This window comes from Drosophila mojavensis, unplaced genomic scaffold (genome assembly GCF_018153725.1).
Source record: "Drosophila mojavensis isolate 15081-1352.22 unplaced genomic scaffold, ASM1815372v1 contig_74, whole genome shotgun sequence".
Classification (NCBI taxonomy): domain Eukaryota; kingdom Metazoa; phylum Arthropoda; class Insecta; order Diptera; family Drosophilidae; genus Drosophila; species Drosophila mojavensis.
The window spans coordinates 23,443,420-23,456,700 of NW_025318899.1; the positions used below are offsets into that span (position 1 = coordinate 23,443,420).

At 42.0% G+C, this 13,281-nt stretch overlaps 1 protein-coding gene across 1 annotated transcript; it reads right to left on the bottom strand.

Annotated features, from left to right (window-relative positions):
* Positions 1 to 11,733: 11,733 nt before the first annotated feature.
* Positions 11,734 to 12,890, bottom strand: LOC6583412 (antigen 5 like allergen Cul n 1). The gene is made up of 4 exons (XM_002009044.4): positions 12,698 to 12,890; positions 12,372 to 12,638; positions 12,133 to 12,305; positions 11,734 to 12,072 (listed from the first exon to the last, which is right to left on the bottom strand). Exons 1-4 carry the CDS (start codon positions 12,854 to 12,856, stop codon positions 11,847 to 11,849), a joined length of 825 nt encoding a protein of 274 aa, XP_002009080.1. The 5' UTR covers positions 12,857 to 12,890; the 3' UTR covers positions 11,734 to 11,846.
* Between the last annotated feature and the right edge of the window lie 391 nt (positions 12,891 to 13,281).

Here is a 13,281-nt window from a genome sequence, read left to right on the forward strand (position 1 = left end):
TCGTGTTGCCTTCATTGTTTTTCATTATTTTTGTACTTTTGCAGTGTCCCTTGCCTGCTGTCCACTGTCCGTTGTCCTCTTCTTTATTTTGCAGCTCTGGTCACGCGCGTAAAGGTCGCGCCGTATGCGCCGAAAAAGGGGAACAGAAAGAAAGAAAATGGAAGAAAAATGTTACGCAATTGCTTCGACAGCTGCATGAATGTTTTTGTGTGGCATTTGGAGCGTTCGTCGAGACAATTGCTGGTACTTGTTTAAGATTTTCGACTCAGGCCCCACAGAGGAGGCGTCATTTAACCTTGCTTAATTATGGTAATTTATGCAAACAATCAGTGCGCAATAGGCAGACAAGTGACAATAAGAGAAACACCACCACCAACAACAACAACAACAACAACAGCAGAGGGCTGAGCGTGCCTAGGGCCAAGATAAGGCACTCACCCACACACACACACACACACACACACACACACACACCCACAGACAGACGAAGCGACACACATGCGAAACAATTGACTTGAGCTAACTCAAAAAGATACAAGATACAGGCAAGACACATAAACACACATATGCACACACACACATGCACACTTAGCTACAATTGCGGCCATTGTTTTACAACTGAAAACAAAAGCATCAAATTCAACTTCTTTCGAGTGTGCGTGCACATACACAGATACAACTATGTGTGTGTGTTAATTGTCTTGTTTTACACCGACAATGATAAAGCACACAAACACACTCACACAGGCGCACATAGACATGTACATATGTATGTATTTGAACAAACATCTTGATAAAGCAGCCAACAGCTCAGAATGTCAAACTGATGTTGTTGCATCTCGTATCTCGCATTGGGTCTGTTGTTTGTTGCTGTTATTACTATCTGCGGCTTGTCTAGCATTTTATAATTGAAACTCGGTTGCAGCCTACGGCAGTCGGGCGCAGGCTTCACTCTGCTGGCACAGTCATCGCATTACGCATACGCCACATAAGCACTTACACGAATTAAACAAACTGTTTTGCGCACAACTGCGTGCGTCTGGCTCGTCTGTTTGGCCATGTGTTTCTGTGTGTGTGTGTGTGTGTGTGTGTGCAGGTGCTTGTGGAGGTGTGCGTATGTGGGCGTGTATGAGTATATGTATAGGGCGACTATGCGAATATGCCATTTTATAAATTAAAAAGTATACTGATGCATGACATTGGCTTCATTACACACACCCAGCACTAAACAACAAAACTAAGTTGAAGTCATAGGATAGTATATACATAATATACATATAATATATATATATGCACGTATTTAAATATATACATATGTTATTAATACAAATAATACAGTATGCATATGTATAATTATTGATATATAAAGAACTGAAATATATATTTATAAATCTTTAAAAATATATGTAAACATCTATACTTTGTATATAATTATATAAATTTGTAATTTATTTATATATACCATTTTCTACTGGCCCATGTTTATACTCATTCATTTTTTGTTGTTTTCTTTTCTTTTTTTTTTTTTCAATCAAAGATAAACACATTTTTTTGTATGTTGACAATAATAATTATTTTATTTGGTTGAAGTAAATTTGTTGACATCAATATTTGAATATAATACCTCTCAAATAGCATATTATTTATATTTATTTTTATCACGTATACTCTATATAGTAATCAAGATATGGGTTTTAATTCATATTTTAAATAATCTCATATTATTTCAGCTTGAAAAGATTTTATTATATTTTTTATAACTATAATGCCGTTTTGAAGAGTCCTCTATTATTATTGTAAGCCTGGATCAAATGTTGTTTAAATAAATATTACATTTTGTATTAATTTAATTCGACCGTATTTATCAATGTTTTATTTATCGATATTTGGTGTAATTTATTATCTTTAACTGAATTTCCAGTGGTTTACCTTTGATGACCTAATATATTAGATATCTTTAATGCCTGAAGCTAAACAAAAAGCAAAATTTACGCTCATGTGGCTTATGTATTACGCGGATTATTTGGAATATTTATCGTACTGGGTTTCGTTTAGTCGCTCAGCCCGCGGATATTTTTTGTCTAACCAACACAACAAATTGCAATTTCTGGCAGTGCAATTATTTTGTCTTATTTATTATGTTGGATAGTACTAAATCATGCTGTTTGCTGTTTGCTTTTTATATGCGTTGCTGATTTTTGGAAAATAATAAAAGGACACATGACAAGCCCACAGACACTCATATGTGAACAGTCAGAGCAACTTGTTGCGCGACAAGCGGATTTGTTGTCTGCTCTCTGTTTTGTGCTCTGTGTGTTATTTACAGGAGCTCAAGGTTAAGGGATCCATATTAAAGTGTAAATTTGCTTTATTTGGCAAAGCAAGTTGCATGAAAAATGGATGAGGCCGGCTGTCGGCTGTAGGCTGTTGGCTGTTTGCTGTTGGCTGTTGGCAGCCGGCAGTCATCCAAGCAGAGCGACGTGCCTCGGGACTGGCAGAAGGAAAATCTCATTGAACCTAATCAGTTTTTAGGCCAACAAGTGGCGCACGTGGCAAGTATGTGGGCAAGCCACTAATCCCATAAATAATGCAAAGCCAGCAGCCGCCTGGCTTTGCTTGGCAGCTTACTTAGAAATTGGCAATGGCTAGTGCATGGCCAGAGACTGTCGCTGTGATGGGCGACGCAGTGGACGGAGTGGACGCAGGGCTTAGAGATATGGCCAATCATTTCAAGGACATGAATTCACGCAAATGTTTCAATCAATTTTGTGCAGCTCGGCACAATACAAATTCAATTTGACCCACAAATTGCTGGCTGCCAAAAGAAGGAGCCATTCAGCCTCATTCCGATTCCGTCATGTTGTTATTGAGCCATCTTTGTGCGATTACACAAACAAGAGCAGAGCAAAGGCCTGGACAGAGCCGGACAGACCGGACGAGCTGTGGGCAGGACACACAAAGGACGAAGCGAACGTCGCTCTAAAAAGGACAGCGCACCGGAAATATCTAACGATTGAATGAAACGGAAGGCATCGAGAGGGCGGCGAGGGGCATAAAAGCAGCCACGCTGCAAACGGTAATAAATGACATGAAAGACAACAGGCGAATTCCTTTGGAGACGACAGGCACAGGCAGAGTCACTGGGACTGGGACTGGGACTGGCTCTGGCTCTGGCACTGGAACTGGAACAGGCGAAAAGCGCTCAGCAAATGCAAATAAGGCGACGCCCCCTGCCACGCCCAATGCCACAACATGTGCACCCCAGTTGCTCATTAAAAACTGACTAAATTGAGTTGTAAGCCGGCGAATGCATTCCAAAACTAACGGCTGGCAATGCGCTTAGGCAGACGGCAGAAGTTCGGAACGACTGCCACTTGCAAATGCCTGGCGCGGATTTATAATGTTGTCCTCGACGGCGTCAGCAGCGACCCTCGAGTCGTTAAGTGCACGCGTTAACCTCGTTTTCGGTTTTGCCGCGGCAATAAACGAAAGTCCTGCAAGTGCCAGAGAGTCGCAATAATGTCGCAATTGTTGCATAACCTAACGCCTCGAGTAGCTTACATATCTGCTCAGACACTTTGATATTTTATATACACACGGAACATGTGCATCTACATATATTTAATGCTGTCTCAAAGCGTATGAATTGCACAGATAGTTCACGGCATGGTTTGGTGCTACTTGCTGACGTTGCTAAGTTCCTTAATTGGCATTGAGAGAATTTCTGTTAACAGAGCTAATTATTTCTTCTTGTTAATATTATTATGTTGTATCTTTTTGTTCGTTGGCTCGTGATTTTTAATTAATTATTAATTAGCCCTATTCTGCAAAGGGAGACGTTTAACTGTTGTACCAATAGTTAGAGAGAAAGAGCATTTTGAGCAATTAAAGCACTAGTACTTTGTGTCGAAACTATTTGGAGTTCGCACTAGAAGAATTAATCGCTGACAACCTAAAAAAAAAAAAAAAAAAAAAAAAAAATGACCTAAAATAAGTATATAGAATTAAGTTGTAGTAATTGCAATTTGAAGTTCATTGAGATACATTAGGCTTTGAATATATACTATGTATTGGATAAATCTACTAAAGTAGCTGAAAAGCGAGTTCACAATTGATAAATTGCACAGTAGCACAAATCAAAGAAAACGATAGAAAAATTTTATATATTGAGCTGCGAATTGCTTCTGCATACAGCATAATCCACAGATCTGGGTCTCAGCTATGCCGAAATATGAGGAATCGTAACATAAAATTAGTATTGATTATATTATAAAATTATATATTATAAAATATATTATTATATTATAAAATAAAAGTGAACTGTTAAAAAAAAAACAAAACAATTTTTTGAATTTATATTAGCTTAGATTAGATAATCTAAATATAGCAACGTATATTAGAAACATGGTTTGACATAGAGCATAAAGAATCTACTAAATTATATTATAGCAAATTCTTTTAGTTTATCAATATATCATATAGACATGGTAATTCTGGAAGATAGTTTCTATCATATATTATGCAGAACCATATTTACAGCAAACATTCTTATGCAATTTTCGTGGCCATTGTATCGCAGAGCTACAATTCCGCAACTAGAATGGAATATTCAGCATTAGCCGGCGGGCCTGTTGAGGCTTTGTTTGAGTCTGGCGCTGAATTGGCGGGGCATCATCGTCATCTGCAGCCATTGTCTATATGTGTCAGACAGCTGCAACAATGGAGGCTCGCGTTTTTGTTTCTAGCCCACCTCAATGCTGTATGCAGTTGCATTTTATCAACGCCAGCCATTCTAGGCCAATTGGAGCTGTGCCGAGTCCTTTATGCTGCATCCTTTGTCCATTGCTGTGCTTATTTCGTGTTTTGTTTTAGAGTTGCAAAATGTGCTGATAATGTGTGTCAATCGGGGAAAGTTGAGTTTCCTCGATACACAAATTGTCTCTTTACACAGGGGCAGCTAAATAGCACCAAGCCCTGATTCACCCAGATCATTAAGAGTTAAACACAACTAGAAGGAGCAACTATTAGACGAAGCTTTCACTTTTAGGCCTCACTTGAAAGCTACACTCGGCTTATAGACAGATTAATCACCAAAGCTCTACGTTGAGCAAATTTTGGGACTTGCATAAAGAGGGAAATTGAGCCAAACTTCGAACTGCCTCTGGCATGTGCACAGCTTATTCATTCATTGTGATCTGGTTAAAACCTTTCAAACAACTCGATATGCTCCCAACGCAAAACGATAGAGACATACTTTAAGCACTTGTGCTTTAATTCAATGCAATATAGGATATGGAATTTTATTTCAAGTAAAATGCAACTGAATATAGAAACTTCAATATTCTAACGCTACTTTGGCAATGGAAGGATTTCCTGAAGGCTGAATGAAAAAACTTGCAGCCTTCTCATGCAAAAGACTCTATAGAAGAGAATCATTAAATGTAGGCCAATATACATATATTATGGCCACAGCAGAGCCGTCCACTAAGTCCTGCCAGCTACAACATTTTGCCTACTTCGTTTCGACAAAATCACGCTATGCCCTCAGGCATGTTTAATAATCGACTGCTCTTCACGCTCGCTGACTTCCAATACTACAGAATATAAGAAAAATAGCAGAATTTGTAATTAACCATTTTCTGTTTGCTTAAATTGCAATCGAAAACATTTTACTGGCATCGCCAATCAAGCGAGCCGAACAAAGGGAAAATAATTAAATAGCTTCACTCTTTGTTTATTGCCACAAACGAGCAGCAACTTATCGAACGGAAGAATGAACCGAAATTCAAATTGGTAGCCAAAGTAAAAACAAATCCGAGTAGTAATTGTGAAGAGATGATTTCCAGCTGCCGCTGTAATCAAACCGAAAGAAGAGCATTTCATTAAGAGCTCGACAGTTGCTTACAAAATACAAAATCGATTTATTATAAATAGGAATTTCCCAGGAATATTTCATAAGCACAGCTTTTGTTTTACCCATGAAACAGTGAGTCCATATCCACCAGCACTTTGGGTCACTTACTCATTTTCTGTAAAAGGTTTCAATTCGGCTCCCTTGCTGCTCCTCTACGAGTATGGCAACCCTTTCCATCACACCGGGCTGCTCATAAATTCTGGGGCACCGTCAGCAAACTCGCTTACAATTTGAATTGATTACTTTTTCCCGCAGGTTGCCACGATGGCCACATAATATCAATAACTATCTAACAGACGCCCGCAACACCTACACACGTGAGCAGGAGCCGAGGTTCTAGGGCCAGCAATTTTTCATATCAATTTCTACAATTTGCAGCAAAGCTGCTGCTGCTGTTGTCTATATGTTGGATTCTTTTTTTTTTTTTCAAATTCCACAGAGCTGTGTATATGTATATGTGGGTGTATCTGTATATTTAATCATTATCAAAACTTACAAAATTAAAATGGTCATTGGGGCGTTTTTCATTTTGTTTTTTTTTTTTTTCTTTTTTGTGGCTTTGTTCCGACAGCCTTTACGAGCATTTTCAATTTGCGTGGCATGCTTTTAGGCGCGCACGTTTTAATACTCTTCCCATTTATATCAATCTATATTATTCTTTTGTGTGTGTATATATGTGTGTGTGTGTGCTTGTATGGCATTTAGTTTTGTTTAACCACGATTTTGGAGTGGAAATCGGGGCAGGGTTTGCCGTATGAAATGTTTGTGAGCGGCGTTTGTGTTTGGAATATTGATTTAACCGAAGCGCTGTCTCGAAACAAAGGCCAAAAGCCAAAGCTCAAATTGAAATTGAAATGACCAACAATTGCAAGCTAGCATTTAATGCTGATTGTTCACATAAAGGCTTCAACAATTACGTCAATGCAGGGGTCGCAATCTCCTATTTAATATATATATATACATGTGTCCGTTATTTGTTTAGCGCAAAGTGAGGCAATTTGTTGTTTGGGAATGTGAAATACGAAATGCTTGTATAATTAAGCGTAAATGTGCCGAGTTTAAAGTTAAATGATGAACGAATAAAACGTTGACTAAATCATTTTTGCTCTGCCCCCACCGGGCGAGGGGGCGACGGGCGACCGGCGTAGGGCTTCGGTCGACGAGCGACGAGCGACGAGCACAGTTCCCAACTGGCCAACTCCTGGCTTTAGGGTACCCATTAGGATACGCTTTGAGGCGCTCGTTTGCGCATCCTGCCGTTTAGCCAGGCTTTCAGCAGCAGCAGCGGCGGCAGCGACGGCAGCGGCAGGAGCGCCAAGGAAGTTGTTTGTTAAACTCAGACACTGCCTGCCGCTGGCGGCGCACGCCCCTCTTCACCGGCGCTCCATTAAAAATGCATTTATCATTTGGCATTTGAAAAGCTTCCTTCCTGTTGGCAGGCGACTGACACCTAAGACCAGCACCGCAGCCTTTTCCATCTCCGGCCATAACAGTCTAACAGTCTACTCTCGGCCATCCCCATCGCACACACCCTTCCCGCATTTAGTCCAAGTGCCGCAGCAGTTTAAGCAGCAGCCGTTTTTCAATGTTTCCTTTTATTTTCTCCTCATTTTTTCTTTTTTTTTCATTCTTTTCCCGACTCGCTGCTTGGGTGCGCTACAAATTGTATTTGTTTTCCCAAAACTTCACAAGTGCGCTGCAAAATTTGCGCAAATTTAGTTTGCAAAAGTAAAAACTAAACACATGTGTGTGTGTGCGTGTGTGCCGCTGTGCACTTGAGTTGAGCGAAGCTCGGGCATGTTTAAGCGTTAAACTGTTACTTCCACATGCGCGCGCACCTAGCCGGGACGAGGCAGGAGATGAAGAGACGTGAGTGTGGCCTGGCGTTGCCGGGCCGGCGCGGACGGACTCCAGCTGGCCATCAATGCAGTTTTAACTAAGAGCCAAGACAAAGGCGGCCCCAAAGTGTTCATAAAATGTTCGAAGCCATAGACCAGGCCCAGCTCCAAAGCCAAAGTGAAAGCGCACCGCGTCCTGTGCCCCTTAAGTAGGTCAGCAGTAAACACACAAAAACTCTTTCTCACACACACACACACACACACACACATACACACGCAGAGCATATGGCGCCGCATTGTAAATTGCGGCCAAAGGCAGGTAAAAGTTACCATCGTGTAAGCCAATATGTGAGTGTGTGTGTGTGTGCCTGTGTGTGTGTAAGAGGTGTACATGTCCTGTAGTTGCCATTCATGTGCAGCCGCATTGCAGCCCCTGCATAAATTTCATTAGATTTTAGCTGAGGGCTCTCTTGGCTGTCCCATTGTTTAGCCGTACGGAATTTTATGTGAAATCAATTGGCTTTCAATGCCGCCGTAAAGAACGAACGAAGAGCGTTCAAGAGGCGGAGGACACAGCCTCGTAAATGCGCTCCTAATGAAGTCATAAAGAGCCCTCGACAAGTAGATGTCCGTGCGTTCCATTAGACGCACCTTGCGCCCAGCATAGAAGTATGCTAATAAACGTAAGCCATGCGCCATCCTGAAGCTGGCCATAAAAAAAATATAAACAGCTCTGCGCCTGCCTCGAGATGTTTTTCAAGCCAGCCGGGAGGGAATTTCAAAATAGCAATGGAGAATGTAATTAATTTCAATGAGATTAATTGACCTCTTTTTTAGTATAAGTAACTTCCTCAATTAGCAGTCCTTCTTCGCCTTCATCTGCTTGAGCATTAATACACCTCGCATTGCACGTCGAGCTAATCTACAGTATAAACGGAATAAATGCTCTTTGGGGCTCGCAGGAGTCTGCACCATTACATTTTATACACTCTCCGATACCCGTCGGCTGCTGGCCGTAAAAAAATAACGCGAATGGGGCCAAGTGGCTGGCAGAAAGTATTTGCTCGCTTTAGCGCAGCTTTACGTATTACGCATAACGTATACGTACGTTTATGCGTATACTTATACGTATCCGTGGCGTGAGTTGTGTGGGTCAAAGGCCAAATGCTAAAGGAAACCACCAACCGCGCCGAGCAGACATGCGAGCAGCCGGCGCATCAGCATAAGCGCGACGTGTTGCTCGACAATGATAATGATGTTGGCTGAATGACTAGATGGCTTTGCCAGGACGACCAGCAAAAGGATGAGAGGACCTGCGACTTATGCTTGACAGACGTTCTCTAATGCTAACAGCTCCCAGCTCAGCCAAGGCAACCTTCCTTCCTTCCCTTCGCCCCACGCCACCCACATGCGCGTAGACAAAAGTGCATTCTAAAGCGTTTCACGCTAATGCACCATTATCAAAAGCTGCCCTACAACACTCGTAAATCTTCACTTGCAGCTGACTGCAGGGCTTTAATAGATATTTATGTGTGCTTCCATCTGTGTCTGTATGTGCGTGTGTGTGTTGCATCTGTGCTTGATCATAAATTATAATAAATTGTTGAACTATTAACAGCCAAAACAAACTAAAAGCCCCAACTTGAGGCGCTGGCAATGGCAGAGCAACACATGTAATCCAAACAAGACCCAAACAACTCAAGTCTGTGCTCATTCGGCTAAAATACACCGAACTACAATAATTGCACAAGCCTTCCGGCCATAGCCATCATATAATTTACTAAATTGATTTGCTTACGAATGCCAGCATTGTGCACCCACTTGAAATTCCCATGTTATGCCTTATGCCTAGATGCTGCTGCAAACTGATGTTTGCCTATGTCTGATTCCACAAGAAACTTCATTAACACCGATTTAATTCTCATCCGTAATAATAGTTTTATTAGCATCACTTCAAATCAAATACGGCTGGTTAATTGTCTAAAACTAAGACTCTTAAGGCTTGAGGGCGCTGACACAATCGATAGTATCGATGTTGATTAATTTGAACGATAGATGCATAGATGAGGCTAGTTCGCTTATCATGTTATATGACATGCTGTTCGATGTTGATTGATATCATTAATTAATTAATATGGTAATATGGTATGGTTAGTATGGATACTCTCGGTAGATGCTGAAATAGCTGTTGAATCCTAACTGATCCGCTATAGTACTGAAAGGTCATTTTACATATATTTTCCGTGATACATATTATTGTTGAAGTGTCTTAGAGGTCAAGGCAAATCAATCTAATTAGCTCGCTCATGCATGAAAACTAATTGTCTATCTAATAATCCTTAAGTCAAAATGAAATCATATAAAACATTTTCGGATTAGGTTTATTTTACTTAGTTGAGAATATTTTATTATCTTATTTAAATTTACGTTTAATGAGCAGTAGGTTAGTTGTTGATCGAATAATATAATAATAGTATCAATCGATTAGGTCATCGGTAGTATCAATCGATATAATGCAACCCTTTTCGATCGTTTAGCAACTCTATTAAGCGTTAAGAGAGTCCTTAAAAATACTCCAAGTTTAGATCTCCAATGAAGAGAGTCATTGCACAGGGTATTCTTAAATCGAACACTTAAGAATAGTTGAGTGTATTTTATTTTCTATTGGGGCGGAAGAAACCTTAAAAGCGTGCAACGTTTCAAATTTATGTGCTGCGGAAGCAGCGACTTTTAGTTTTTTTCCAGGTGCTAACAGCAACAGCAAATCACTGGCTGAGGCAGTGCGAAGTGGAGTAAGGAAGAGTGGAGTGGAGTTGTAGAAGCCCCGTCCTCCGGCAGGCGGCAAGGCAAGTCAAATGCAATGCAAGTGCGCTTTTCGCTGGCTCGGCGCAATTCGATTTAAAAGTCAGATCTCGCAGTGCTTTTGCTTTTTGTTTTTAATTCGCTTTCAGCTAATCCCGCACTTGGCCAAAGCGCATTTCTCATGGAGTGCAATCAAATGAAGTCGCAGCAAATAGTGAAATTGAATTGCAATTCAGGAGCTAATCGGATTTCCCTCAGCGGCTTAATTAATCAATTCGCAGGTGCTAAATGAGATACTCTACTAGCAGATGCTGCAATAGATAAACTCTCGTGCAACTTTAGCTGCTCATAACAGGCATCAAAATAATTACCTTCCTTCGGAGCATTTTCCCCGCACTGCAATGCATTTTCACTAACGATTAAGTTTCAGCTTGAAGCCGCGCAGCCACAGTAAAGTGTTGGCTCTTAAAGCCCACATAGAGAGGCAATTTAAAGCTCAGTAAATTATTATTCTAAACTCCAAATGAGAATATTAATTGGATATTATCAATGCACAATCGTTTTATAAACAAATATTTATTGCTCCTTTGTTTAGCCAGCAGCCAAGATTCGCCTGCATGTGTTTGATATTTTTGGTTATTCGAAAATAGCTTTATGACCCGCATTCCGTTGTCTATTGTTGGGAATTTCACACAATTATGAAATCATAAATTTGCTCGCCCTCTGCAGACAGCATTGACTGGGTGAACACTTTTAGCCAGGTAATTGCTTCATCACGCAGCAGTGCCAATTTCTCGCTTCCTGCCCGACAGACAGACAGCTAGGCCAGCCAGCATCCACTGCCAGGCATCATTCTAGGGTATCTCCGGCAACTGCGCTGCGTGCCAAGTTAACTGCAATAGGCAGGAAATTTGCAGAAATTCCATTTTGATGCTGCGCCATTTGAATTTTGCATGCGTAATGATTTCGTACTGCAGAGAAGCCAGAGACGAGAGACCAGGGAGCAGGGAGCAGGGAGCAGTGAGCAGTGAGCAGAGACCAGAACAGCGCAGCGCAGCGGCTGTTGTTATGCGGAATTTATCTATTGCGAATGAAAGGCGCGTGCCACAGCATTGCGAGGCGAGCCATAGAGCTATGGCCATAGAAATAGCCATTCGAATTGCATAAATATGGATGGCGTTAATTTCACAATCCGACACAGCAAGCGGATGCTCATTTCAATTTATTTGCGGTTTGCTATGGGGCTATATATAGTGCTACTTAGCTCGGCGGCTATTTAAGCTGTAATCCATTTAGGCAAATATTTCCTTTTTGGAGCAGAGGGCTTTGTACTGGACGTTGGCCCCAGTGGTGCAGCCAGTGGCGCGGAAATGATAGATCGGCCTGCCGCACATGTAGCTCTCGGCGTAGTTGCAGGTCAGCTTGAAGTAGGATATGTCCTTGGCCACATATCGCAGTCCGGCGCAGCCGACGTGAGTGTTGTTCTCGACGGCCATCACCGCAAAGTGGTTAAAGGGCCTGTCGCGGGAGAGAACGGTTAAAGAGGCTAATTTGGGAGCTGGAGTGCTCGACACTTACTGATGCTGGTAGGGCTTGATGGCGGAGCAGGGGTTGTGCTCGACATCGGCAGCTGTCATCTTGCGGCTGCTGTTGGTGTGCTCCGACCACCAGGTGCGGGCGCCGATGGTGATTAGCTGGGGATACATCTTCTCCATCAGGTCATTGTCCACCAGGCGAGTCATGTTGAACAGCTGGGGAGAGTGACAATATCTGATTAATCGGACTTGCACCACTCACACTCCCTATCCCCTACTCACAATGATGTTTTGGCCCGAGTTCTTGAAGTTGGCCGTGTTGTGGCAATCGTCCTGCTTTGCCTTGCACATGCGCACGTTGTAGCTAGCCAACGTGGCCAGCTCCTCGCTCCACTGCATCACAACCATGCGCGCAGCTCTGGGCAGGGTCATGTTCCGCCCATTGGCCAGGCGCTGGCGAAAGTCGTTGTGGGCCTTGAGAATATTCTCAAGGTAGTCAGTGAGGTTCACTACCTTGCTCTCCCCAATACTGCACGACTTGTTGATGTCCTGCAATGCGCGAGAATATACCGTTAACTTATGAGCTATTCCCGAGGCCCAGCACTCACCTTCGGCGGCTTCTCGCAGGCAATGTGACGCTTGCCCCTGGGACAGAGCTGCTGCACGCAGTAGGGATTCTTCGGTCCGGTCGGCAGCTCGTCTTGGGCAACGACCAGAAGAAAGTACATTCCGCACAGAATGGCTGGGAGCGAAATTAGCACATTCATCTTGATTCGCCAACAAAATGGAACAGTGGCTGAATTATTCCGCACCAGGCTGTTTTATAGCCGAGCAGCGCCGACAGAACTCTGCATTGGCTGTGCTCAAAAGCAGTTGTCAGTTGGGCTAACGAGTTGGCCAATACTGCAGTCTGTTTTAGTCGATGATTAAGCTAATTGTACAATCATTGAATGCCACCTCACTCAATTGGCTCTAACACTAATGTTGGTAAAATAGTTGTAATTCAACTAACACAGATACAGAGCAGAAAAACTATTCATATCCCACAGTACCTAAATATAATATGTATTTATAAATAAAGATACTCGGTAAATGCATACTGTTTTTATGCTAACCATTTAAAGACTATATCTGTTAGATTAACTCGGTATGTTTTGAGTGTATATCGTTTGTTATTAATGAAAGTCTTTAC